The 25,894-nt window shown below is 39.0% G+C and overlaps 3 protein-coding genes across 8 annotated transcripts in view; 2 read left to right on the top strand and 1 right to left on the bottom strand.

Annotated features, from left to right (window-relative positions):
* Window positions 1-7,035: 7,035 nt before the first annotated feature.
* ttc14 (tetratricopeptide repeat domain 14) lies at window positions 7,036-20,963 on the bottom strand. 2 transcript variants are annotated; one of them, XM_030791275.1, is made up of 13 exons: window positions 20,903-20,963; window positions 13,068-13,244; window positions 12,774-12,895; window positions 12,446-12,645; window positions 12,268-12,352; window positions 12,054-12,183; window positions 11,732-11,887; window positions 11,537-11,608; window positions 11,281-11,400; window positions 10,542-10,664; window positions 10,214-10,331; window positions 8,773-8,876; window positions 7,036-8,536 (listed from the first exon to the last, which is right to left on the bottom strand). In XM_030791275.1, the coding sequence occupies exons 2-13, from the start codon at window positions 13,199-13,201 to the stop codon at window positions 7,648-7,650; spliced, it is 2,253 nt and encodes a 750-aa protein (XP_030647135.1). In that variant the 5' UTR covers window positions 13,202-13,244; window positions 20,903-20,963; the 3' UTR covers window positions 7,036-7,647. The 2 variants fall into 2 exon arrangements, with proteins under 2 accessions (XP_030647135.1, XP_030647134.1); XM_030791274.1 differs by lacking the exon at window positions 20,903-20,963 and adding an exon at window positions 13,620-13,733.
* A 1,353-nt stretch (window positions 20,964-22,316) lies between these two features.
* Window positions 22,317-23,813, top strand: LOC115828002 (uncharacterized). 2 transcript variants are annotated; one of them, XM_030791896.1, is made up of 3 exons: window positions 22,317-23,222; window positions 23,531-23,644; window positions 23,731-23,813. In XM_030791896.1, exons 1-3 carry the CDS (start codon window positions 22,436-22,438, stop codon window positions 23,787-23,789), a joined length of 960 nt encoding a protein of 319 aa, XP_030647756.1. In that variant the 5' UTR covers window positions 22,317-22,435; the 3' UTR covers window positions 23,790-23,813. The 2 variants fall into 2 exon arrangements, with proteins under 2 accessions (XP_030647756.1, XP_030647757.1); XM_030791897.1 differs by having other exon boundaries at window positions 23,575-23,644.
* A 1,417-nt stretch (window positions 23,814-25,230) lies between these two features.
* Window positions 25,231-25,894, top strand: part of psmd1 (proteasome 26S subunit, non-ATPase 1) — a 37,614-nt gene continuing 36,950 nt past the window's right edge. For 3 of the 4 annotated variants that reach the window (XM_030791292.1, XM_030791293.1, XM_030791294.1), the window contains exon 1: window positions 25,359-25,374. In XM_030791292.1, coding sequence (XP_030647152.1) covers window positions 25,359-25,374 — 16 coding nt within the window. Of the gene's footprint in view, window positions 25,375-25,894 lie in introns of all 4 variants that reach the window. The other variant, XM_030791291.1, reaches the window with a different exon arrangement.

Below are 25,894 nucleotides of genomic sequence, written 5' to 3' on the forward strand. Positions count from 1 at the left end.
TTGCTAATTGTGGCCTCTTTTCTATTGAATTGTGAGTCGAGTAAAAGAGCTTGTTGGCTAGGTGCAGTGGAGCTGCCTGGACCGCTCTTGCTATTATCAAAGATACTTTTGATCTTTTCAAAAGCAGGAAATAGATTTTTTTTCCCCTCAACAGAAAAAAAAAGTAATTTGCAATGCGTCCATTAGTTCTTCATTAAAGCAAGATTAAATTGCACTGCAAATCACATCTGCCTTTCGATGATTAAAGGGTGGCATTTTAGAGGCCAAAACTAATTACTAGTCAAAATGAATGAGAGTGAAAAAACAGGCATGTTTTTACATTAGATAGTGTGGCTTGTAATTAGATTCAAGCTAATTCGACTATTTCGTCTCTTTTAATGAGATGTGACTATGCTCTTCTTTTCTCTCTCTCTGTCTCCCTCTCTCCCCCTCTCTCTCTCTCTGTCTCTCTCTCTCGCCCTCTTTTGTGGGCAGTGTTAACAGCTCCAAATGTATAATTTTGGTAATACCAAGAGTTTATTTTAATGAAAAATTTTAAGTTACCTGCCACAAGTGACAATCCTGTCTAGTGTTGAATTACTGGATAAAGGCAAAGAGAGAAAAGTATTCTGTGAGAGCGAATAAACATGATGATATTAAAATCCATGCAGCGGAACATAACCATTTGTGGGTTGAATTTTCATCAGAGAATCTCAACAGATTACATTTGAATGACAAGTGAACGACACGCCAACTCTCCAATCAGTCTAACAGTGCAAACATGGCGTGACGTGCAGCACAGTGGTCTTTGACAGCAGTGCTCATGATCATTCCCCACCTTGACCCAACATGGTACCTTTCTCTCCTGTACACGTCAAGGTTTTTCTATTCCGTTTGTTTGGTGAGGTGAAGTGGTCTGAGCTTATCTGCCAAGCAGCACAAACACGGTTCAGCTCTGAATACAAGAGTAGATTATGATTATTTGTGTGATGTAACAGTATAATAAGTAGAACTGCTAGTCTTTTCAATCTGGTCTTTTCAATGTTATTTTATTAGACTAGAAACACAAACCTCTTTAATGTATGCCCATTTTTATCAGCTATTTATCTATGAATTAATACCTTTCGTGTGTAATTATAAAAACCTGATTAAAATTGAGTAATTATTTATGGATGGCTTAACCTTGGTCAATTTGATAAATTCCAGCCTCACAGTAAAGCTTGGAAGTACCCTTCTGATGACTTTTGGGAGAGCTGACTCCTGAGTATGAGCTCCAGTACATTCTCAACATGGACCTGAACCCTTTTCCTTGGAAACAGATGTGCAATGGTACTAATTTTTACAGAAAAAAAAAAAAGTTCTATTCCTGCTGAACTAAGATTTTGAGCTGCAGACTGCAGTCGTTCCAGAAATTCAAACCTCATACCATTTCAGCTAAAGCTTATACTAAGCTTGTTAGTATTTCTGATGCTACGTGTGATACGGCTGTAGCATTACCATAAATCAGCAGAATTAACTATGATCTTCAACTGCACTTTAAAAACTGGGCAACTGAATTTTGAGATATGCTGCACAGAATATTACGATAACACACCATCATAAATGTTTATAATCTGCTTATTCCATGGGTACAGATACATTCTGGGTTAATGCTTTCCCTGTTTTTTTTTTTCCTCTTAAGACTGTTCTGAGTCTCATGAAGTAGTGAAAAATGCACATTTAACAAGAAACATGAGAAAGTGCTGTAGGAAATTATAGGGTTTCTTTAGACACACACACACAGACACTTAAATATACACAGACACATACACACACACAGAGACATAGTGTATTTGCAGAAAACAATGATTTTCCTAATGCTACTGGTATTCTTTATTGTTATGATTAGGCCTACTGCACTCTCAGTAGGGTAGAACAGTAACATCTGCTATTTGGGGAGCTATGTGTTAAAGGTGCAGGGAACCCCCTCACCCACCCACTGATGTTATGGTTTTGCTTTGTTTGCCTTCATGCACTGCACTGCAGCCTCTCTCCTGCAAATCTCCGGTAGAGGTTAGCATGGCAGCTTGCAGGTACATGGAGAATGAAAAGGAAGGGGCTCTATACTGACCTTTTGTCACCTAGCGTGTATAAACCAACCCTTGTCGACACACATGTATCTGTATTTGTGTTGGTGTGTGTACGAAGAGAGAGACACTACTTTTGTGCAGAACTCCACCATTTGCCAGTGGCATGTCATACTTGCCTCATCTCCCCAAAACTCATCAGACTCAGGTCTGTGCCAAACCCTCTGCTGGGCAGTGCCTATTCAGAAATAAAAACATTTTAAGTATCTTTAAAAAAAAAACGTGTTACAGAACAGCATGCAGGAATATGTACAGATATACTCTAGAATAGCCAGATTAGTTAAATTAGATTTATTAAGATGACATGTGATGGCACAAAGTGATACAATATACATGCACTATATGATATTTAGTTTGAACTATTTGCGGGTCGACTAATGTGTAATGTTTGTACAATAAAGCGACAGCGCTTCTTCATTATCCGTGAAAAAGACAAATTAGCAAGGCCTCCATTCTATGATAATGTGTGTGAAAGAAGAAAACCATTATCTTGTTTAGGGTTCATTTAGCTGTGAAACTTCCCTTACAACAATATACAAACTGAATAAAATACATGAAATATACAAATTTACAAAGTCATTGGATCATATGCAGATAACCAATTGAGAAATAAATCAGGAAATATCACCCTCTATCATTTTAGTTTAACTATTTTCAATGAAGACAATGACTCCAACACACCTAAAACTTGCAGGAAAACTGTTCATATCAGTGTCTTCTTGCTGGGGGTAGGTGGGGGGGGGGGGCTGTGACAATGGGAGAGATAGCTATAAAGCATGGTGCATCATATCAGATCTGTGAATGAAATACAGATTTGACTTATGTCAGAAAGCAAACGCAAAGCAAATGAGTCCGTGCTGTAATAAGAAGTTCCCCAAAATTAGGTTCTGCTTGTAGAAAATTGCAAAAGGTTGGTTCTTTTATCTATGATTTTCACTGGTGCATAAGAAAAAAAAAATCTCTCCCACATTATTTGGTTACATTCCATCAGTACAAGAAATAACATTGTGGAAATTCTATGCATGTTAATGATAAATAGAAATCCAGCTGCTTTCAGATAAAATGACTTTAATTTTCCGTTGCCCAGTGCTTGGTTGGCCTTTCATAAATTACTTATGCACAGTTATTATGAAAATAGGGGGACAGCAAATTAGAAAGCCCTCATATCTCCCCTCTGGATTTAGCCAAGACACGGTTGTAGCCAACAGAGTCAGCAATTTTTCTTCCTGCCAGAAATTCTGCTCTCTTGAAATTTCCCCCTGCACATCTTTTTGTATTTCTATAGCCCTGTTGTGGGAGCGGTGACTCTGTGTTTACTAAATTAACCCAAATCTTTTCTGGTTTACAAGTGTAATGGAATTCGCCGACTTTTGAATGTGCGTGTATTCAAGAGCATTCATTGCCGAATGTGAATGTCCTTTGGCGTTATGTGTTCTGGTCCTGCGGTGGTAGTGATTGATGGACTACAAAAGGAAACTCAGCACCTGGAAAACATTTATTTATGAGCACTCACTGCCTTGTGGCAAAAACAAAAACAACGCTGAAAACTGGTGTCGCTCAAAAGTAAACTACCTTAAAAACACGATATCAAAAAATTGTCATTTGTCCTAAATCATTCTTAGAAACTTCTTATTATAGCACAGACTCATTTGCACTAATAGATTCTGTGTTAATTTAATCAAAAGAGGTCAAACTAAATGTTTAAGAAGATCTAAATGCAGGGACTTACTTCTCTATAGAGCAATGAACACAAAACTCCTGAAAGAGTCATTTTCTTGCAGTCACTATTTAAAAAAAATGACAAGATCATAAACTAGTAATTACATCATAACATCACCTTGCGCACATGTAAAGTCACTACCTTACTTCAGCAGTTTGTGAGGACTGCAAGAAGACATCAAGCCTCAAGATCTCAGAGCTTAGATATTAAGTATTGATTGATAAGTGAGATATACAAAGATAACAACAAACGACAGCTGTTATGAAAAATAAACTCCACTAACCAGCTGCGGAACTATAATATAACGTTTACAATGTATAAAAACAGGATAAGGGAAATTTGGTTGATCATTGGAGTCTAACATTTAACATTTGGTTCTTGAAAGTTGGCAGAGAAAATCTAGCTTTATCTGCTATTTGTGATTAATGTATTCCTTTGACAGGAAAGCTTCAAATTTGAGTTGCGCAGGAATTCAAGGGTACTGGTCCAACTTTACCTTTCATTTTCCTTCAAACACGAAGTCATGCACTGAGAATTCAAAGGAGAACTACCTCCAGTCTTAGCTGGGGAAAAAAAAGTCCCTTTTTTTTTTTCCCATGGCTTGAATTTTGAATGCCTCATCTCAGTCAGCATGTTCGTCCATTCTGATTATCCCAGGGAAGAATGAACTTCATATAAATGAAATTTCTCCACTGAAAAGGGGTTTCTAGTTTTCCATCACAAAGTGAGAGAATGGGAATGAGTAATTCCTGCAGTTCAAATCTGCCATTTCATCAAACTCAGTCATGTCTGTCGTATGCAAAGGGCCATTATTCAGACTTATTCAAGGACTGGAGGTCCTTAAGAGCCCCTCATATTCTTCAGAGAAACAAGAACACATTTTCATCTTTATTTACCAGGGGAAACAAGTTAAGCAGCAAACAAAAACATTCCACCTGATGAATGTGCCTTCTGCTAAGATGAAAAACAGTGGATTTCTCTCAGCTCTAAAGGAAAGGGCTGAGGCAAAAAGAATTTTTATCTACTCTTATGTTCAGGAAACAAATAAACAAGCCCATAAGTTTTAGTGCTATGACAACAGCAGGTAACCTTTGGGCTACATCCACATAGAATTCAACAGTACAGGTTTTGAGTGCTGTGAGAGCACCATGTTTTATCACAGGCATTCAGTGGGCCATAGTGAATGTGCTCACTCTGATGTGATGCACTGAAAAGCCCTTTTGTGTGAATGTGTGTGTTTTTCTTCCCTCTTTTTTTTTTTTTTTTTGATGGGACATGAACTCAAATTCATTGCCATATGTTCACATCTCCAGCACATAAAATGCCTGCAGCCAGAGACACTTTTACCTTCCCACGCATGGCCTCTAGAACAATGATGCTTCTAGGTGAAATTCCATTTTAATTTGGGCCAATCTCTCTGCTGTAACAATACCCACTTGTAGCACCGTGCTTCAGCCCACACTTTTCTCAGTCCTCTAGTGCCTTTATGTCTTTGTACGATGGCATCGTCTGTCCTCAGCGCATTTCCAAGAATGTTCCCTTGATATGTGTCACAGGCATGGTAAGTACATTAAAGTCTCCATTAGGAGTTGAGGATCAAAGCAGTCATGTGTTTCATTAACGCGCGTATGGTCGCAATCGGGGAACAATACCTGTCCTAATTAATAAAATGAACATGAAACCATGAATTTTTAGTTAAGTGAAGCGAGTTCAGAGTGATCTGAGAAAGAAACAGTTCATTCTGATAAATGAGCAGATAAAAATGAATGACAGTCCTTTTTCTTCCCAAGTGTCATATTTGCAGATAAATCACATATGGGTGCAAAAATAAAATTACACCTATATGTATAAAATCACACACACACACACACACACACATATATATATATATGTGTGTGTGTGTGTGTGTGTGTGTGTATGTGTTTTGGAGTATAATATATATATATTATATATTTCAAATCATGAAACACGAGTCACATTTAAAGAGTTAATGTTGTACTGCCCTCTAATGGATGATAAAAACTCTGCTACACAGCTTGATGTACATTTGAGACGGAATATTGGAGAGAATCTTCACCATTATAAAATAAAAATAATATCTGTCAAATAAAACAACAACAATAATAATAATAACAAAACATTGAAAAAAAAATTATTTGCATGTTAGCTTTTCAATGAAAAGATTGTTGCTCAGTGTCTCCCAGACAACACATAGACTGAACACAAAAAGTTTTAGGTGCTTGATTTGCTCCCTCGTATATATACAATTAACAAGTGTATACTTATTCCAATAGGACTAATGACAAAGACAGCCCAAAGACAACTTACATCATGAGCTCAGGTAAGGACAGGTGATGGCATAAAAGAATATTACGGCACGTGAGCTACACGAAATGCAACAAAATTTTCCAACCTCCAGTCCAGTCCTGTCTATCAATTAAGTAATCTCATATAATTGAGTGGGGTAAAACTGCATTAGGATAGATGCTGAATATCATGATGGACAGACACATTGAATTTAAGCTGCTAATAAGCTGTCAAGCGAGTGGCAGTCAGAGCACAGATAAAAAAGAAACGTCAGCTTTCGGAAAGACTCCTACGGAGTGAGAGCAATTTTTCTGTGACTAAAACTCCTTTAACTTCTCATTGAGTTACCCTGGACGGCGGGATGAGGATCAGACAGGCTTAAATGTACCAAAATAAAAGTAAAAATAATCTTTGGGATCCCGCTCTACGAACTTAAATTACATCTAAAACGTGTTATTTACAGTCATTTCTGAGAAAAATCTGTGGAAGAATTTTTCCCCAGCTACCACTTTACAAAATGCTAGAATCAAGCAAATGCCTCATGCTTCCTAATCATATTGAGTGTTATACCTCTGTAACCCCTTACAGCTAACAATACTCTCCTAAGATAAGATAAACTTCATTCACTTTCACTTCATAAATTTAATCTCCATTGTAAATTCAATATTCAGTGTACAACTACTAAAGAAGAAAAAGAAAAAAACCCCTAAATTATGTCATCACGATTAACTGAATGTACCTCTTACTCACAGTATAGTCTGTGAAAAGACCTCACCCCCCTAAGCCATAGCTCTGCGCTTTGCACGGAGTCTCTTTGGTCTATGGTACGGCACTTCACCCTCCTACTGATCAGCTTTCATTGTCTTCTTCATGCAAGAGATGACAAAATCGAGAACGATGAACTGGGGGATTTCACAGAGTATTTATTTAGGGTCTACACATGGACACTGTACGCTCTGTTCATACTGAATACTGCTGCACAACTGGGGAAAAAAAAAAAAAAGACATTGTACTTGGCACTAACATTACCTGTCCAAATACTCAAAAACAGCTTCAACTGGATGTGAGATTTACATATTATGAACTTCTCACGCATTCCGTCACCTGAAGTTCTGTAGTTAAGAAAAAAAAAAAAGTAGCAAGGGAATGAAGCTATTCACGAGTATTGGGGCAGGTCTCAAATTGCATAAGCATTTGAGTGGGCAAACCAATTCCTCAAATTTCCCTAATATCCCAACAGTTCTGATAGTTCCTCTTTCACACTGATATTACAGGACACAGAAAAGAAAATCAGACAATATGAACTTTAAGGCAGTGTATTGGAGATCCTTTCCAAGCATTTGCAGAGTAATTCACGTCACAAAAAAAAAAAAAAAAAATAGAAAACAAAGCCGTACAGACGACATAGTTAAAGCATTCGCTTTTAAACATCGCTGTCATGATTCCCCTCTTCCAATGTGCCATTATGATTGGCAGTTACATCGCTGTACACAGAAGCACGCTCTCAGAAAGACTTCATTTTTTCTGTCTTTTCTCCTTCTCAAACTGAGCGATCTGACTGAAGATATCCAGCAAGTTTGAAGGGAGTTCTTTTCTCTGACCTCCCTCCACCATTGTTTTATTGTCCTGGGAGACATCGCAGCTCGATCGGCCATAGTTTACGCCTGTTCTTCTACTATCTTTGCTATCAGACCTGTCTGTTCTATACGTTAGGTCACACTGGCGGCCCTCTGACCCCCTGTAGTTGCTATCGCGTGATGGAGGGTCCACCGAATGCCCGGACTTGCGAGAATACTCCGAGCCCGCCGAGGAGGAGGAGTACCTCCTGCTCTTGCTGGATATGCCGGAACATTCTGGACGGCTGCCGCCGCCGCTGTGGCCTTCCTCTGACTTTCTGTGGCTTTCTCTCTCTCTGCCATTCACCTTAGAGCTGCTCCTGTGTTTGGAACCTGTGGACTGTTTACTGTGCTGCACTCTCTCTTTTCCCCTTGGGCTACGGTCAAAAGGATCATCTTCAAACCTACCTCGTTTTTCCTCCATTGTCTCAACGCCAGACGTGGAACCAAAGGAATGGGACCGAGCACCCTCTCTGCTTTGAGACAGACGCCGGTCTCCAGACTCACTTTTGTCTTCCAACAGTTTGGCCATGGCTTGTGTCTGGTTGATGAAGGACGCTGAGGTATCGGCTGGGGCGGGGTACCATTCGACCTCTTCTTCGGTCGATTTTTCGTCACGAGACGAGATTCTGCGGTGACGTTTCTTGTAACTGTGAGAAGAGCGTTTTCGCTTTCGTTTCCTTTTCTTTGACTTTTTCCGGCCGGAGGAATAGGAGCCCCGGCTGGACGAGGAAGAGCTTGACGACGTGGAGGAAGAGGAAGAAGACCTCTTTCTCTTCTTTTTCATTCTAGAGAAGGTCAAATAACTTCAAATGAATATGGAAAGGAAACTTCGAAATTGCCGGTAATTTTCAAAAAATGATCAGAAAACCATACCCCATGTTCTCTATGGTATGGAAAGAGACAGAAATGTAAACGTTTTGTGTTTCATCGTGTGTTTAAAACTTTACAGACATGTACCTGTACACATTTACCTACACTGCAAGGGGTGTACTGAGGCAAGCTCAGGTGTGTGTCACATTACCTTTTCTCCTCTTTTAGGATCTTACGCAATTTCTCTGCACTCGTTTCCACAGTCTTAGCCTTTTCTTGTTCTTTTGCTGCTTCTTCTTTCAGTTTAAGGGATTTCTTTAAAGCAGCCAATTGGCAGAGTGAAATTGAAACCACATTCCCCAACATTGCATGCGTGGGCCAAGGTTATACACATTAGCAAAGCCATAAGACATTCGTAAGAAGTCAAAAGGCCAGTTCAGATAATGATGGAGACATAAAGAGTTTTACCACATATGAACCCACAACCATCAAAAAGATAAATGGTACAAATGTCAAAAAAAATTGCAATTATTCAAAATGCCAAATGGATGAAGTTACCGTGTGAAGGCCAGGTTCAAAGTACAAACCGATTTTGGTCCAGTCAGAATGTTTTTTTTTCCCGCCAGAGACGGCATTTATGGCGACCGGATGCAGCCAAAGGTCATAGGCCCAGATCAAAGGGAAACATACATAAAACATTTTCATCAGTATTACAAGAGATCCACTAGCAATTCACAGATTATCTTCAAAATACACATTTTTATTCTAAGTAAGAAATATGAGCAGTTAAAGACCCTAACAAGTTTTCATTCACATCTGTGACTCAAAAGGATATTTCTGATTCACTTCATGGGTCAAATTGCTCTAACTTCTAAAATCTATGTCTTAAACCCCTTTCACACCAGCGGTTCTAAATGTTCCAGCAACTTTCTGGAACACAGCTGTGTATGAACTTGAGTCCGGGTCAAAATTCTGGAAAAGTTGATCCAGCAGTTCTCTGGAACAAGACCTTTTTAACTTTTCTGCAAAAGTTCTGGACAGACCCAAGTGTGAACAAAACCATAACATGGCCAGATAAGAGGACGATATTTTTAAATGATTTATTTGCCCCACAACTTGCTCACAATGCACTGAGCTGTGAGATTGATATGAGTTAAACAAGAGCTACTGGGCCAGCAAACCCAGTATTGTATACGAAATCTGCTGTTATTTACAAAATGTGCGGTAATTTAAAAACATTGCCAGGAAATTGACACTTGATAGGATCTGTTAGCCTGCCACTGTGTACATAACAAAGCAATTTGTTTTGAAATTGCATTGCCAGAAAATGAATCTGTCAATGTTCCATGTCTGTTTCCATGTTCAAAGGTGAAAGGGGCTTTTTTTTATGTTAACCTACACTCATTTATTCCCTTCTGCGTTTACAATTTTGCCCTCTCACACCAAGTACAAAACCTGACACTTGTATTCAAAGCAAGCAAAAGAAAACAATTCAAAACACGTTCCACATCGAGCATCACGTGAAATGTGAAACAGGCAAAGAGGTCGGTGAAGTCTTTCTATGTATCACAACATAAATATGTATCTATGATGGCAGCCAAATATTTGTGATTGATGGCTTACTGAAAACTATGCAGAATTTCCGGGCTCACCTGGATGTGTAGCTGAAGTTTCTGCAGGGCATCCTCTGCCTCCTGAAATGAGCTGTCCAATGCTATGGCTTTTCTGTACAAGCCCTCTGCTGTAACCAACTTTTCTTCTTCTTCAAGCCTAACAAAACAGGGGAAAGCATTAATCTCTGATGTATTAGTCCAGGATTAGAACCTAATGCAGCTCTTAATGTCTGAACCACTCTATTCAGGTGACCGAGAAATCTGATTAATCACCACCTTTTCTTTCTAGCGAAACTCTGCCATTGTAACTGGCTTACAACAATGGGAATGGAGGAAGTGAATCTTATTTTACTGTAACAAGACTTACTGTTGGCCTCGTTCTACCAGTGTCTGGCAGAGATACTTCTTTGCATTCCTGTGTGATGGACAACCTTCCAAGGCAAGTTCAAAATCGCCTATAGCCTTCACAAGGCTTCCTTTTGTGGCATATCTGAGAAGACATGTGGTGGAACAGTGGTATGTTCTCAATCTGTGACCTTTTGTTTGTGTAACTGTGATTAATTGCAGGTCATCTAGCTGTAAACACATTCTCTGTCAAATGTATTAGAGAGAAAGCAGCTGCATACTTGATACAGAATGAATGGTGTTCTGTGATCAGCATGAGGCAGATACAGAATGAATGGTGTTCTGTGATCAGCATGAGGCAGATACAGAATGAATGGTGTTCTGTGATCAGCATGAGGCAGATACAGAATGAATGGTGTTCTGTGATCAGCATGAGGCAGATACAGAATGAATGGTGTTCTGTGATCAGCATGAGGCAGATACAGAATGAATGGCGTTCTGTGATCAGCATGAGGCAGATACAGAATGAATGGTGTTCTGTGATCAGCATGAGGCAGATACAGAATGAATGGCGTTCTGTGATCAGCATGAGGCAGATACAGAATGAATGGTGTTCTGTGATCAGCATGAGGCAGATACAGAATGAATGGTGTTCTGTGATCAGCATGAGGCAGATACAGAATGAATGGTGTTCTGTGATCAGCATGAGGCAGATACAGAATGAATGGTGTTCTGTGATCAGCATGAGGCAGATAGCTTACAGTGCTCCACGTGCGACAAGAGCTTCCACGTTGTTGGTGTCAATCTCCAAAGCCTTGTTGTACTCGTTCATCGCTTCAACGTGACGACCCGACTTGAAGTGGTCAACACCCGCTTTGACACTAGAACAGATACGGCAAGTAATCCAAAAGGGCCGTTTTCATTTGAAGTCTTCGAGTTATTTAATCAATAATAGACTCTCAGTACAAACCGCTGAAGGGTTGCACATTATTAAGGTATTAAAGAGTGCAAACTGACCATTTTAAAGCCCAAGAAGCGGACTGCTTTTTCCGGATGGCTGTAGCAAAATCTTCTTCCATAAAATGCTTGCTGTGAATAATATAACATCAGCAGCTTAAGGATACAGAGGTGTATTGTCCAAAGCGATGGGGAAAAAAAAACACTCTTATGAGATAAAACACTGTAGGAGTGGTAGATGAGGGGCAAGCCTACCTTTGTAGCCCCCTCATAAGGGAAGCAGACTGTGTATCACTGACTCCCAGTTTCTCCAGGAGAACATCCACATTTGAGGGGTTGGAAAAGCCAAGAGAACTCTCCAGAAGCTTTTCATATGTCAGACTCCTGTCACTGGAAACTCGTTCTGCACGACTACATATATTTGGGGGGGGGGGGGGGGGGGGGGGGGGGGGGCCAGACACAAAAAAAAAGATCACATAAGAACCCAGAGGAAGATACAAGGACAATTCATGTTTATCAAAAGGTAAAGAGGCAGCGGTCTTTTTTTGTACCAACGGTAAAAACTGACTTATCGTACATGTAGTGAAGTGGCAGATCTTCTTTGCTTATCACACCCAGTTTGAATTTACTCAAATTTGCAGCCAGTGAAGATGAATACAGCGAGATTGTCAGTTTTTCATGATACCGGTCAATGTCCTTCACACCAGCTGGAGCACAAAATAAAAAAAATTCAGTGGTCTGCTTCAGTGGTTACTTCTGAGTATTGATAACATTAGACAACACAAGCATACCTCTTATCAAATCTCCAATTTGATAATAAGACAAAGGATCATCATGATGTCCTGTCGATGGTACGTCTCTGATGGGACAAAGAGCCTGAGAGAGAAAAGTTAAAGAACATGGTAAATCAATGCCAGGAAGTTTCCAAAAACCAATATGAATGATTTATATCGCACCTACACAACCTACAGTGAGCTCCAGATCTTCAATGTCCCTCTTCAGTCCACCAGCTGTGCAGATAATAGTAACAAAGAAACCGAAGTCTCGGATTGAATTGATGCGTCCTATAACCATATCCCCACGCTCAACATCCCTGTAGAAGAGATCCCTCCTCTCCTCAAAAGGAACCTCCATGAACTGCTCCAGTGGTGGCATTATGGCATATGGTTCTAAACAGACAAAGAAATAAAGAAATAAACACAAACATACAACATGGTGTGCTATTACGATGCTTGCAAATCTGCAGTAAACACAGCACTGAAATGGTATCTCAACATGGATTACAAGTCTGTATAACCTCTAGTCTCCTGATGATCATCATCGCTAGGGGCACAGAACTTCCACGAAGGTGCAAACAGGATGTCTGCTTTCCTTGCTATGAACTGCTCCACAACTGGGCTGTCATTTTCTCTCTCCCTTCTATAATTTAATCAGATTTTAACAATGAATAAAAAGTGAGTTGGGGGGGAATCAGACCACAATGCATTTCACTCTCAATGCCTTGTCTTTTCATTTCTACACAAACTATTGCTAATGTAGAACATTAGATTAAGGCCTGCTGGCCATACAACCTGTGCAATACATTACATACCTTTGGTGAGCAGCTTTAAATAGATCAGTTGCAACTGCTTTAAAATCTGGATTTTCACTCTGTTCACAGTTGAGAAGGGAAAACAGACTTTGTCCATGGAATGAGAGAGACTGTTTCAGTAAATCTCTATCCATGGTCTCCACGCTGGTCTTCCTAATTTACGTTGCACTCGGCATCCTGAAAAGACGAAACGATTTATATAATTGTTTTGAAAATCATATACAATCATTATCACAAATTATTCGATAGACGACGGGGGAAAAGTAATAATACTGGATGGCACTGTCAAGCTAATATCAGAGTAATGCTGACTAAACATTATGCGCAACATCGCAAAACTTTTTTACTCTTATCTGTTGCACGACCTTGTGTCACCATAGTCAGCAGGTCCAGTGTCGGGATTGTTTAATTTGATATCGTACGTGAGATGTTTAAGTTGTAGCGTTATGTTAGCTAGCTAACGCTCAGAAACCTGCATGAGAGCATGACAGCCGATGCTAACAAATAGGTCGCTGTTGTATTAGCTTTCATACTTATACAAATACTTCATACCATGAAAATCGTTATGGAGAACTCATTAATACTGCAAAACGGTTGAGGATTGTTCAATTCTGCACGTTGAGCACAAGCACACCGTTTCATAGCTGCTACTACTACCCACTCAGCTATGTTAAAAAGTCTGTCGAAACTACACACCGATTCTGTGCAACAACTATTAGGCATGGGTGGAAACAAACAACCTGGGAACCAATGTGATCTTGATCGTATTAATCAGCAAGCGACGAGTGATGAAGGTGCTTCTTCATCGCGATCCACTATATGTGTGCATTGTATATAACGATGAGTGAAATAAATATTTACTTATCGGTACATTTAAAATTTGCGGTTCTCAAGAAAGGTTCCTCAAGAAAACAACTACGATAAAATTAAACTTGAGCACCAGTTATACCAGTTCTACCTCTGGAAGATTAATATAACAACGAGGTTGTCATTTTGGCTTGCCAATTCAGCAGAAAAAGAAACATAACGACAACATGTCGTGTTTCTGTGTGTATTTAGGTCCCACAGTCCAAAATATACTAGATCTGGTTTGATGTTGAGGTTAGACGATAAGTTTAAAAAGTATGTCAGATAAACAATATTTCCCACTGAACTTGTGAGACCGGTCTTGTAATAGACATAATTACATTTTTTTTCTATTTGAATTCAGGGAATTCTTTGGAAACCTGTTTTTCCACTAATAAAATAGTACTGTAGTTAGGTAGAGTTACAAGACAAACAAACCAATGAAACACAGATGCATCTGACTCTCTCATTCTCTCCACCTCTTTACACATCTCCACAGCAATGCTTTGGTTCATCAACAGTCAGTGCTTCATTATCTTTAATCCCTTTCACTTGTCTTAACACAGGATAGGAACGGCTGATTCTTAAACATTCTACTTTTCAGCTCAAGGTTGCAATGGAAGTCACTAAATGCACCATGTTTGCAGTGATTTTATTCATAGGATTTCTGTCCATGTGTCATGGTCAAGCAACATCTGGTAAGAATTCATCACAATTTTACAATATTTTTACATGTCCATAATTAACTGAGTTTTTGAGAAAACAGGGTCATGGTCTTAATTGGATTGTCTATCAATGCCACAGACATAGTTTTACTCTTACATTTTAATATTCAGAGGCATTCTGTGCCTCTGAAACAAATTTTTTGAAATATTTTTCCAAACAAGTTAATGTGGCTGAATATGTAACTGGGAATTTGAAGTTTTTGAAGTGAGAATGATCCGAATAGTTTATTTATGCCCTTATCCCATTTGAGCATACACACACACACACACACACACACACACACACACACATATATATATATATGCTCAAATGGGCAGCCTGTAGGTTAAGCTTTAAGTTCAGAATCAAATTTGTGAATTAATTGTTAACTGATTTGGCACCATGAAAACTGAAGTCAGCACAACAGATGTAATCTGATACTCTGTTGTACAGTAGCTGTGCTTGTATAGTCAACATTTAATCATATACCTAGAAACCATAAATGCATTATTATTAGTAGTAGTAGTGGTAGTAGTGATACTATTGCTACTGCTACTAATGTTTTTGTTTGTTGCTGTTGGAGTTTTTCTTTTACATTTACATTTAGTGTAAAAGTTTACAAAAACTGCTTTAAGACAGTCACTATACAGGTATTGCTATATGAACTTGAATGTCCTTGGTGACTGAATAGGAAAGCATTTACTGTGAAAGAAGAGAATGTTTGATCTGTGCCCTAAAGTACCCATAAATGGAGCAATGCATCTAAATGCTGCTAATTTAGAAAAAGATAAGAAAAAGAAAATTGTTAAAAAAAAAAGAAAGAAAATTGTTAAGATAAAATGAGATTAAAAAACATGTATTGGATCAGTTAGTAAGGGCCAACATGAAAATGGACTGCACCAAATGTAGCACTGTTGGTTGTTAGTTAATCCTTAGAGCTTGTGCAAGTTGCAGACATAAAGAAAATCATCTCTTTTTCACTGCACTGTGTTTAGTATATTGCAAATATGACTAGAATTGTCAGCCCAAAACAGAGCTTTCCCAGTCCCCTTTCTCGGTCCAAATCTGTGTCAGTTTTATTCATATGATGTAATATTTTAGTGGGAAAATGTTCTGTCCTTACACTATATAGACTGAACAGTTACTGAAAAATTGCACCTGTAATGTTTCTGGTGTCAGCTACTGTTTATTTGTTGACTGCCTGGCTCAGAGACATCTGGGTCAAGTCAACCTCAGAGAATGAGGATGTGTACAGAAGTCTGTCATGAATACTATCAGGGCAAAACACTTATAGATGACTGTGACCTGTAGATGACTCTGGTATTGAATAATAATAATAATAATAATAATAATAATAATAATAATAAAAGTTTATTTAGAGCCCAATATCACTATTTATAGTCTCAAAGGGATTCACATGTCTATAACGAAGTCAAATCAGAATAACATTATCCATAAATTAGAGAAAATAGATAAATCTTTAGTTTGGTTTTAAAGGTATGGAGAGAGTTTGCCTCCCTAATTTCAGTTGGTAAACCATTCCAGAGGAAGGAAGAACAGTAGAAAAAGGCTCGGTGGCCAGCGGACTTCTTTTTAACTCTTGGAACGATTAATAGTCCAGAATCTTGAGAGAGCAGGGAACGAGGGGGGTTATAGGGTGTAATTAAGTAAGATAGGTAGGCCAGCGCAAGCCCATATACATTTTCTATGCTAATAAGAGGACCTTAAAATCTGCCTTTTGAAAAACAAAACAAATGTGATTTACCATCCCCTTTCAGTATCTAAAATGAACTAATTCAGCCTCAGTACAGCCTCATTTTGCATGCTATTTGTTGTGTGTACCTTAGTAAACTGTTTGCACTTCAATTTAGTCTGTAGGTAAGTCTGCAAGTATAATAACTTCAAATCCATTGACAACTCCTGCAAGTATATCATTTGAATTTTCCCATCTGTCAACAGCTACCACTGAAGCTCCTACCACAGGGACTCCATTGCTAACTACCACAACTTCATCTGTAAACACAGCTGCAAATGTAACAACTTCAGCTCCATCAACACATACTGAAAATGTATCATCAAGACAAACTACTCAGTCACCAAATACGTCTGAACCTCCTATCACAGGAACTGCACCTTCAGTGACTTCAACTGTACCTGAAACTACAACTGCAAGGTCAACAACCTCAGCTCCATCAGCACATACTGAAACTGTAACATTTGAGCAAACCACTCCCTCACTATCCACCACTGAACCTCCGACCACAGGGAATACACCTTTAATGACCTCCACTGTGTCTGAAATTACAACTGCAAGTGCAACAACTTCAGCTTCATCAACACATACTGAAGGTGTAACATCCGAACAAACCACTCAGTTACCATCCACCACTGAACCTTCTACCGCAGCAACTACACCTTCAATGACTTCAGCTGTACCTGAAACTACTACTGCAAGTGCAACAACCTCGACTCCATCAACACACACTGAAGCTGTAACATCAGAACAAACCACTCAGTTACCATCCACCACTGACCCACCGACCACATGGGCTGCAACTTTAATGACTTCAACTGCACCTGAAACTACAACTGCAAGTGCAACAACTGCAGCTCCATCAACACATACTGAAGCCTTAACATCAGAACAAACCACTCAGTTACCATCCACCACTGAACCTACTACCGCAAGTACAACACCTTTAATGACTTCTACTGTACGTGAAACTACAACTGCAAGTGCAACAACTTCAGCTCCATCAACACATACTGAGGCATTAACATCAGAACAAACCACTCAGTTACCATCCACCACTGAACCTTCTACTGCAAGGATAACACCTTTAATTACTCAAACTGTACCTGAAACTACAACTGCAAGTGCAACAATTTCAGCTTCATCAACACATACTGAAGCCTTAACATCAGAACAAACCACTCAGTTATCATCCACCACTGAACCTTCTAGCACAGGGACTACACCCTCAATGACCTCAACTGTATCTGAAACTACAACTGCAAGTGCAACAACTTCAGTTTCATCAACACATACTGAAGGTGTAACATCCGAACAAACCACTCAGTTACCATCCACCACTGAACCTTCTACCGCAGCAACTACACTTTCAATGACTTCAACTGTACCTGAAACTACAACTGCAAGTGCAACAACCTCAACTCCATCAACACACACTGAAGCTGTAACATCAGAACAAACCACTCAGTTACCATCCACCACTGACCCACCGACCACATGGGCTGCAACTTTAATGACTTCAACTGCACCTGAAACTACAACTGCAAGTGCAACAATTTCAGCTTCATCAACACATACTGAAGCCTTAACATCAGAACAAACCACTCAGTCACCATCCACCACTGAACCCTCTACTGCAAGGACAACACCTTTAATTACTCAAACTGTACCTGAAACTACAACTGCAAGTGCAACAACTTCAGCTTCATCAACACATACTGAAGCTGTAACATCAGAACAAACCACTCAGTTACCATTCACCACTGAACCACCGACCACATGGGCTGCAACTTTAATGACTTCAACTGTATCTGAAACTACAACTGCAAGTGCAACAACTTCAGCTTCATCAACACATACTGAAGGTGTAACATCCGAACAAACCACTCAGTTACCATCCACCACTGAACCTTCTACTGCAAGGACAACACCTTTAATGACTTCAACTGCACCTGAAACTACAACTGCAAGTGCAACAACTGCAGCTCCATCAACACATACTGAAGCCTTAACATCAGAACAAACCACTCAGTTACCATCCACCACTGAACCTACTACCGCAAGTACAACACCTTTAATGACCTCAACTGTCCCAGAAACTACATCTGCAAGTGCAACAATTTCAGCTTCATCAATACATACTGAAAGCGTAACATCAGAACAAACCACCCAGTTACCATCTACCACTGAAACTGCAATGTTCGAACAAATCACTCCCTTACTATTCACCACTGAGCCTCCAACCACAGGGACAACATCTTTAATGACCTCAAGTGTAACTGAAACTTCAACTGCAAGTGTAACAACTTCAGCTTCATCAACACACACAGAAGCCATAACATCAGAACAAACTACTCCATCAACAGCTACCACTGAACCTTCTACCACAGGGAACACAGCATTAATGTCTTCAACTGCACCTGAAACGACAACCACAAGTGCAACAACTTCAGCTCCATCAACACTCACAGCAGCCATAGCATCAGAACAAACCACTCAGTCACCATCCACCACTGAACCTTCTACTGCAAGGACAACACCTTTAATGACTTCAACTGCACCTGAAACTACAACTGCAAGTGCAACAACTTCAGCTCCATCAACACTCACAGCAGCCATAGCATCAGAACAAACCACTCAGTCACCATCCACCACTGAACCTTCTACCGCAAGTACAACACCTTTAATGACCTCAACTGTCCCAGAAATTACATCTGCAAGTGCAACAATTTCAGCTTCATCAACACATACTGAAAGCGTAACATCAGAACAAACCACTCAGTTACCATCTACCACTGAAACTGTAATGTTCGAACAAATCACTCCCTCACTATCCACCACTGAGCCTCCGACCACAGGGACAACATCTTTAATGACCTCAAGTGTAACTGAAACTTCAACTGCAAGTGTAACAACTTCAGCTCCATCAATACACACAGAAGCCATAACATCAGAACAAACTACTCCATCAACAGCTACCACTGAACCTTCTACCACAGGGAACACAGCATTAATGTCTTCAACTGCACCTGAAACGACAACCACAAGTGCAACAACTTCAGCTCCATCAACACTCACAGCAGCCATAGCATCAGAACAAACCACTCAGTCACCATCCACCACTGAACCTTCTACTGCAAGGACAACACCTTTAATGACTTCAACTGCACCTGAAACTACAACTGCAAGTGCAACAACTGCAGCTCCATCAACACATACTGAAGCCTTAACATCAGAACAAACCACTCAGTTACCATCCACCACTGAACCTACTACCGCAAGTACAACACCTTTAATGACTTCAACTGTCCCAGAAACTACATCTGCAAGTGCAACAATTTCAGCTTCATCAACACATACTGAAGCCTTAACATCAGAACAAACCACTCAGTTATCATCCACCACTGAACCTTCTAGCACAGGGACTACACCCTCAATGACCTCAACTGTATCTGAAACTACAACTGCAAGTACAACAACTTCAGCTCCATCAACACACACTGAAGCCGTAACATCAGCACAAACCACTCAGACACCAACCATCACCGATCTACCTACCACAGAAACCACACCTCTGTTAACTACAACTTCATCTGTAACCACAGCTGCATTTGTAACAACACTACCAACAACAAGCTCCACATATATGAGAACCACAGATCCACCTTCAACAACTATAATCAGTCCCATTTTTACTTCAGCTGCTTCAACACTTTCAACAAGTACAGCTCCTTTGGTTGTACCTACTACTGCATCTCAAAGTACGTCAGGCAATGAACAAGCAATGAAAAATTACTTGACTTGATTTTTGATGTACTATTATATCATGTATGGTACGGTCTCTATCTCACACATTTTGTGTTCAACAGACTTAACAACGTCTGCTCGTGCAATTGTCAAGATGATATCCTCTGTTGAGCTGAATGATGAGGCAGTCATAACACATATAGAGGAGGTAAGTTACTCACAACCCTGTGGGTGTTCTGTTGTCATCTGTAATGGCACTGACATGGATTGAAAGTCTATGACTGATAGACATGTGTTTTAGTGTGCCACAGAAATTGTTTCTCCTAGTTATATGTCCACTTCTGTGACTGCACCAACAGCACAAACACTTATGGTCTTGAAAAAGGACATGTAGCGTAAATGAGAAAAAAAAAATACCAGAAATGAAAAGGCATTTACTTACACTTTTTAAAAAAGAAAAAAAGGAACAAAATAAAAATAATTTTTCATGAACAAAAAAATTATGTTACAACTATACGACCATACACACTGATTCAAAAGCAGTTTCATAAACAACACTATGAAGTCAAACACCCTCCATAGCCTGATGATGCCATATCTAAACATCTCTGAACCTTTGGATTGTAGAGTGAAAAGCAAATTTCAATCTCATTCGCCTCTCAAAGAACTGCAGCGTTTCCTTTTTGTAAAAATGCCCCATTTAAAATGTGTTTAATAGTCTGAAAATGCTCTTAAGGCAAAGGAAAGCCCAACTCATAATTAGTTAATAAATACTTTTACATACCTGTATGTTGTTATCATTTTTGTGACGCTTATATTTAAATCAGTCTTATAAGCAGTAATACTTTTTCCCATTTCAGTTTTCCAGGTTCATCCAGGCTCGCATAAATGGAACCATCAAGATAAAAGTGAAACAGATAAGAAGAGTGACGCCTTAACAGTGACTCCTCAGGCAATCAGAGTTTCAGTACACAATTCCTATCCCATTCACCCCTAAAATCTGGTGCAGTAGTTTGATGGGTAATCTGAGAAGACAGATAAATGTTGATTCTTGCTGTAGGGGAGAATTTTATTGGTGTGGATGTGCTCTGAATTACATAAAACATTTTCTGTTTTAAATATTTACAATGAAGCTGACTCATGAAAACAATTAAGATCACTAGCAAAGGATAGAAATGGATTGAGGACACAGTTTTGCTTATTCAAAACACTGACATAATTATCTTAATCAAACAGAATAAGCAGCTGTAAATCCGATTGTATCTGACTTTCTGTTTGTAGACCAATATTTATCTATTAGTATTTTTTGGTAATCTATTCTTATCTTCACTTATTGAGAAAAACTATGTACAACATAATATACGTCCATGCTCCTGACTTCTGTTGATTAATTTTAAGCACATACTGTTAACATTCGCTCGCAGTTTAATATTTAAAATGGAGCAATATGATTAAACAAGAAGTAAATTAATTGAAACACAGATTTTTTGTGTGATTAAAATATTAAAGGACAATTGAGAATGTTTTAATTATTTAATCAGTACATACATTTGGACCATTGTACGTAATGCTTACCTCCTCCATGCAATGACATTTTTATTGAGGATACCATGCTAAAGCCAACGCTTAAGTAGTCATGATGTCAATTTCAGTCTTACAGTGTAACACTGCAGACTAATGACTGCTTAAAGGTCAGCTGCACTGTTGCCAGTTTGGCTGTGCTTTGTTTATCATTTATTGACAAAAGAGACAGGAAAACTGAGGTTACGTGGAAAAAGCACGGTTGAGAAAATGCGAAGGCTTGGTCTGTTACAACATCGCAGAAAATCCGTGCGCCACTTTTTCAAGATAGTTACTGTAAACTGTAGTTTGGAGAGTGGTCGGCGGTAGGTCGATGTGCTTAATCGATAAGGCATAGTGGTATAAAATATCCTTTTAAATAGGGCCGCTAAACGAACGACTAGTGCCATTCGGTTGGCGGGCCACGAGGAGTACCCTGAAAGATGGTCAGTGTATAATTTCTCTGTTCTCTCAGTGAAACATTAACTTCATTATCATGAAACGTTGAACTATCTCCCTGTTGGCCAGATTCATACAAACCCGCCCTCTCGGTTGTTCGACCAATAGACTATGAACTAGTCCTTCATCCTCCCACGGTTTTTAGACGCTGTCTACTTGAGATTTGTTTTCGGTGTGTCTCTGATTGACTACAGCATACCATGTCCTCCAGTACTTCGCGACTGGGGTGAGACTTATTTTAAACGGGCACAACAAGGTAAATAAGCTTCACGAAGTGCTCTAAATTCCTTGGTAGGTAATGGCTTCAAGCTGCCCACCGGAGTCTTTCAAAGATCACATGCTGGAAGAAGAGGAATTTCAACAAATTTTGAATCGAATAGGCGGTAAAGGAAAGATATGTCTGGTAGTTGATACATGCAAGAAGGACGACAATGACGCAAGCGGTAGGACTACACTGCAGGAGTTTATTGTTGACATGTTTCAAAATGGACTCACAGACATTAGTGAGCCTGTAACCGACAACAGTAAAGCAGGTTATGGTGGTAATGATGTGATGGACTCTCTGAATTGCATCACCAAGACCGGAGATCAAATACAGTCTTTTGAACAGGACAGGACACCACGGCACGTGGAAGGCAAGTGCTTAGAATTAAGTCCTATCCAAGATGGGAAGGGCAAGGGACGAGGGCGATCAAAGGAGGAAGTTAATAGGACTATACGATCAAGTATGAATGTTGGTGGAAAAGAACGAGCGATTGACAGTGCTCTCGTAATATTTATATTCAAGCATGAGTATGTCAGTTGCAAACGGAACCATGTGTGTGTGAAGGAAATCCTGAAGGACGTCAGAGCACGAATAAAACGAACAGGTGCCCGCCCAGCACTACTAGGATTAATTCATTCAGACGCTGAGAACACTGAGACGGGAGAATCGGTGGGGATTTTAGAGCATTTTCTTCGGTCGGTATTTCAAATGCAACCCCCAGAGTCGATATGGGTCGGTCTTTATATTCCACGAATCGCAGACAGAATGCTGACAATCAAGAGAGAAACCTGCAAAGTCGTGAATTTCTCCCTATCCACAGGTTGAGTATCGTAAATTATGAGACACCTTTTGCATACTTGCCACTTTAAACTTTTTTTTTGTGTAAACTTTTTCACAGAATACTAGATACTATCAGTTCTGCCTCAGTATTTATTTATTTATTTGTTCTACCAGAGTTTGCAGTTCAAATATGGGTCAATGCGCTCAACTGACGCGATGGTCATAGGATCTTTAGTATTTTCATGCATGAAAACCCCCTCAGGACAGCAGTTTCTCAACAAAAGACTGCTCTCATCAACAGTTAGTTCTTTGTTTGCAGTTTACTAATGTGTGTTATTGATGTTACAGTTAACATCAAGAACAAAAAAGGCCCGTTTTCCTGTTCTCTGCAGTGTTTACCAGGGCTTCTCAGAAGACAACTGGGAAATGAATCCAACGCCACTGCAAACAACTTTCAAAGCGGTAGAGAAAATCTTATACAAATAACTTTAAGGTCTAAATGAGTTATATTTTGCAATGTACTGAGAACAATCCATTTAATTTTACAGGTAACTCAGACAGTGTGGAAGAAGGAATCCCTCTAAAGACAAAGTCCCTGCCACTGTGACTCTGGACTGGGACAGTTAATGGGAAAAAAAAGTCTGCAGTAGTCATGGGACCCCAAAATATTGGTCTCACATTCCTGTCAGTCTCATGTCATCAACATATATCTCATCTGGCTCTTTTGATATACAAAGAACCTGCACCCACAATATCACGAACAAATAATATATACATTTGATATTTTTTGTTTGAGTTTATTTTTGCATAAATCGCTGGAGGGAGTAGACTAAAATGTACAGGGATTTCAATTTTAATAGACTGGCTGAACATCTGCCTAATTTAGTGCACTTGTGTTCCAATTTTTTCATGATTAAATTTTACTCTATCTTAAATAATGTGAAGTGTATCATGTTTTACTTATCTTTCCTTTATAGTTTCTTATCTGAAAAAAACTTATAAATAATTTACAGAGTAAATTGTAGATGCATTACATCACAGAGTGTTGACAGTTAATACATTCCATCTTATTTTACCTCTTCAAAGCAAAGGCAAATAAAAAGACTTGTATGTGTTTATTACTCAAGAGTTTAACCACGAAGTGTTGTCAAACCAAACCCAAGAGTCAAACTTCCATCACGTGACGCCAAACATGTGAATACTGTGTCAGGGGTCTGCCCCTCTGAGCATTCATTTGCTAAAACAGTTCTAGATAAAAGATGATAAAATGTGAAGTACACAGAGCTGCTGCTTAATAATTATATATATATATATATATATATATATATATATATATATATATACATGGACATATCCTATTATTTTGTGAAGTTTCTTATCTCTGATTAAAGTTGATCTTGTCCATATGATAATCCTTAAGTGTTTATATTTTGAGAATGCTTAACCTTATTAAGTTACATAGCAATAAAGTTAAATTTTCTAATGAAACAAAGTCAATGGTTTCTGAAACTCCTTTTGTTTGCAGTGTCTGTATCTTCATGACTCTTCAGACTTTCATCCTAAGGGTGTCCACAAACAATATGCTTTGAATATATATGTTTGTATTTGTATAATTACTGTAAATATAGAATAAAGTACTATATTGTCTTGACAACCATCTTAAATTATTTCATTATTTTTGTTAGTGAACATGAAGTATGTAGGAGAACATTGATCATTTTAAACACCAGGGGGTGCTACCACATTTTTACATTGTAACGAGAAATATTTGAACGCAGCACAGGCAAGAGCAAATGTAGGTCGGTAACGTAAGTGCCATTTTAAAAATAACTGTTGGACTTTTGCATATGGAACTAAAAAAAGAAGAACACACTCCAACAATGTGTACTTCTTTTTTTTTAATTTTACTAGAATTTACATAAATTTTGATTAGATTAGAACATTAATAAAATTAATTAGTAGAATAACAGGCAAGTTCATCGTGAACCTCTGGAGGGTAGAGGGTCCTTCAGAAAAAGACGCTCATTGTGAGAGCGAAGGTAGTTAGATGCAAGCTTCTGAGCTGTATCACTGTTGTAGAATACTGTAAGCTATTGTCTTGTCTCAGAATCTTACTGTTTGTAAGCTCAGAGACTACTCGTTTTGTTCCTAGGAGGTTTGAGGGGTTGCTTCAAACATGATAACATCTGCCGGTAAGCAAAAGTTTTGGACTTTGATAACGTTAAGAGATGCAGTTGATTTAGCTGAGTCACATAGCTAAGCTACTGTTTGAAAGCTAAGTTAGCACATTTACCGGCCAAGCTGACATGTTAGCCACCACCTTGTTAGCAAAGTTGTTGTTAAAACGTTGACATTTGACCGCAAAGAATGAAGGTTCTGCAGTTGCAACTGATTAATTTGTCAATTCAAGTGAGCGAGCCAGGTGTTCATGGAAGAGATGTCGGCTGTAGTATTTAATGTTGCAGTGCACTTGGCTAACGGTACAAGTGTGATTTTACTGAATTGTCACTCATGCCCAGCCATTTTCAGTTGACCTGTTAAATAAAAAATTAAACTGTGCGGGATCTCAACTTGTACAGTAGTTTTGCCCGAAGAAGAATAGCTCATGCTCTTAAGCGAATGTAGCTGATTTCTGTATTTGCTAATTGCTTGACGTTAGCTAGTGCTTACTAATGATAACTTAGCCGATATTCAGTGAAACTTTCCCCACCG

This window comes from Chanos chanos, chromosome 14 (assembly GCF_902362185.1).
Source record: "Chanos chanos chromosome 14, fChaCha1.1, whole genome shotgun sequence".
Lineage (NCBI taxonomy): Eukaryota > Metazoa > Chordata > Actinopteri > Gonorynchiformes > Chanidae > Chanos > Chanos chanos.

Bases quoted from the DNA above. Each gene is read 5' to 3' on its own strand.
- ttc14 (XM_030791275.1), bottom strand. From the start codon at position 13,201: ATGGATAGAGATTTACTGAAACAGTCTCTCTCATTCCATGGACAAAGT. The intron at 12,646-12,773 runs GTTATACAGACT...TTGTCTGTTTAG, and splicing joins TGATCATCAGGAGACTAGAG to AACCATATGCCATAATGCCA. The intron at 10,332-10,541 runs GTAAGTCTTGTT...CTGTTTTGTTAG, and splicing joins CTGGTAGAACGAGGCCAACA to GCTTGAAGAAGAAGAAAAGT.
- LOC115828002 (XM_030791896.1), top strand. From the start codon at position 22,436: ATGGCTTCAAGCTGCCCACCGGAGTCTTTCAAAGATCACATGCTGGAA. The intron at 23,223-23,530 runs GTTGAGTATCGT...TTGATGTTACAG, and splicing joins GAATTTCTCCCTATCCACAG to TTAACATCAAGAACAAAAAA. The intron at 23,645-23,730 runs GTAGAGAAAATC...TTAATTTTACAG, and splicing joins TGCAAACAACTTTCAAAGCG to GTAACTCAGACAGTGTGGAA.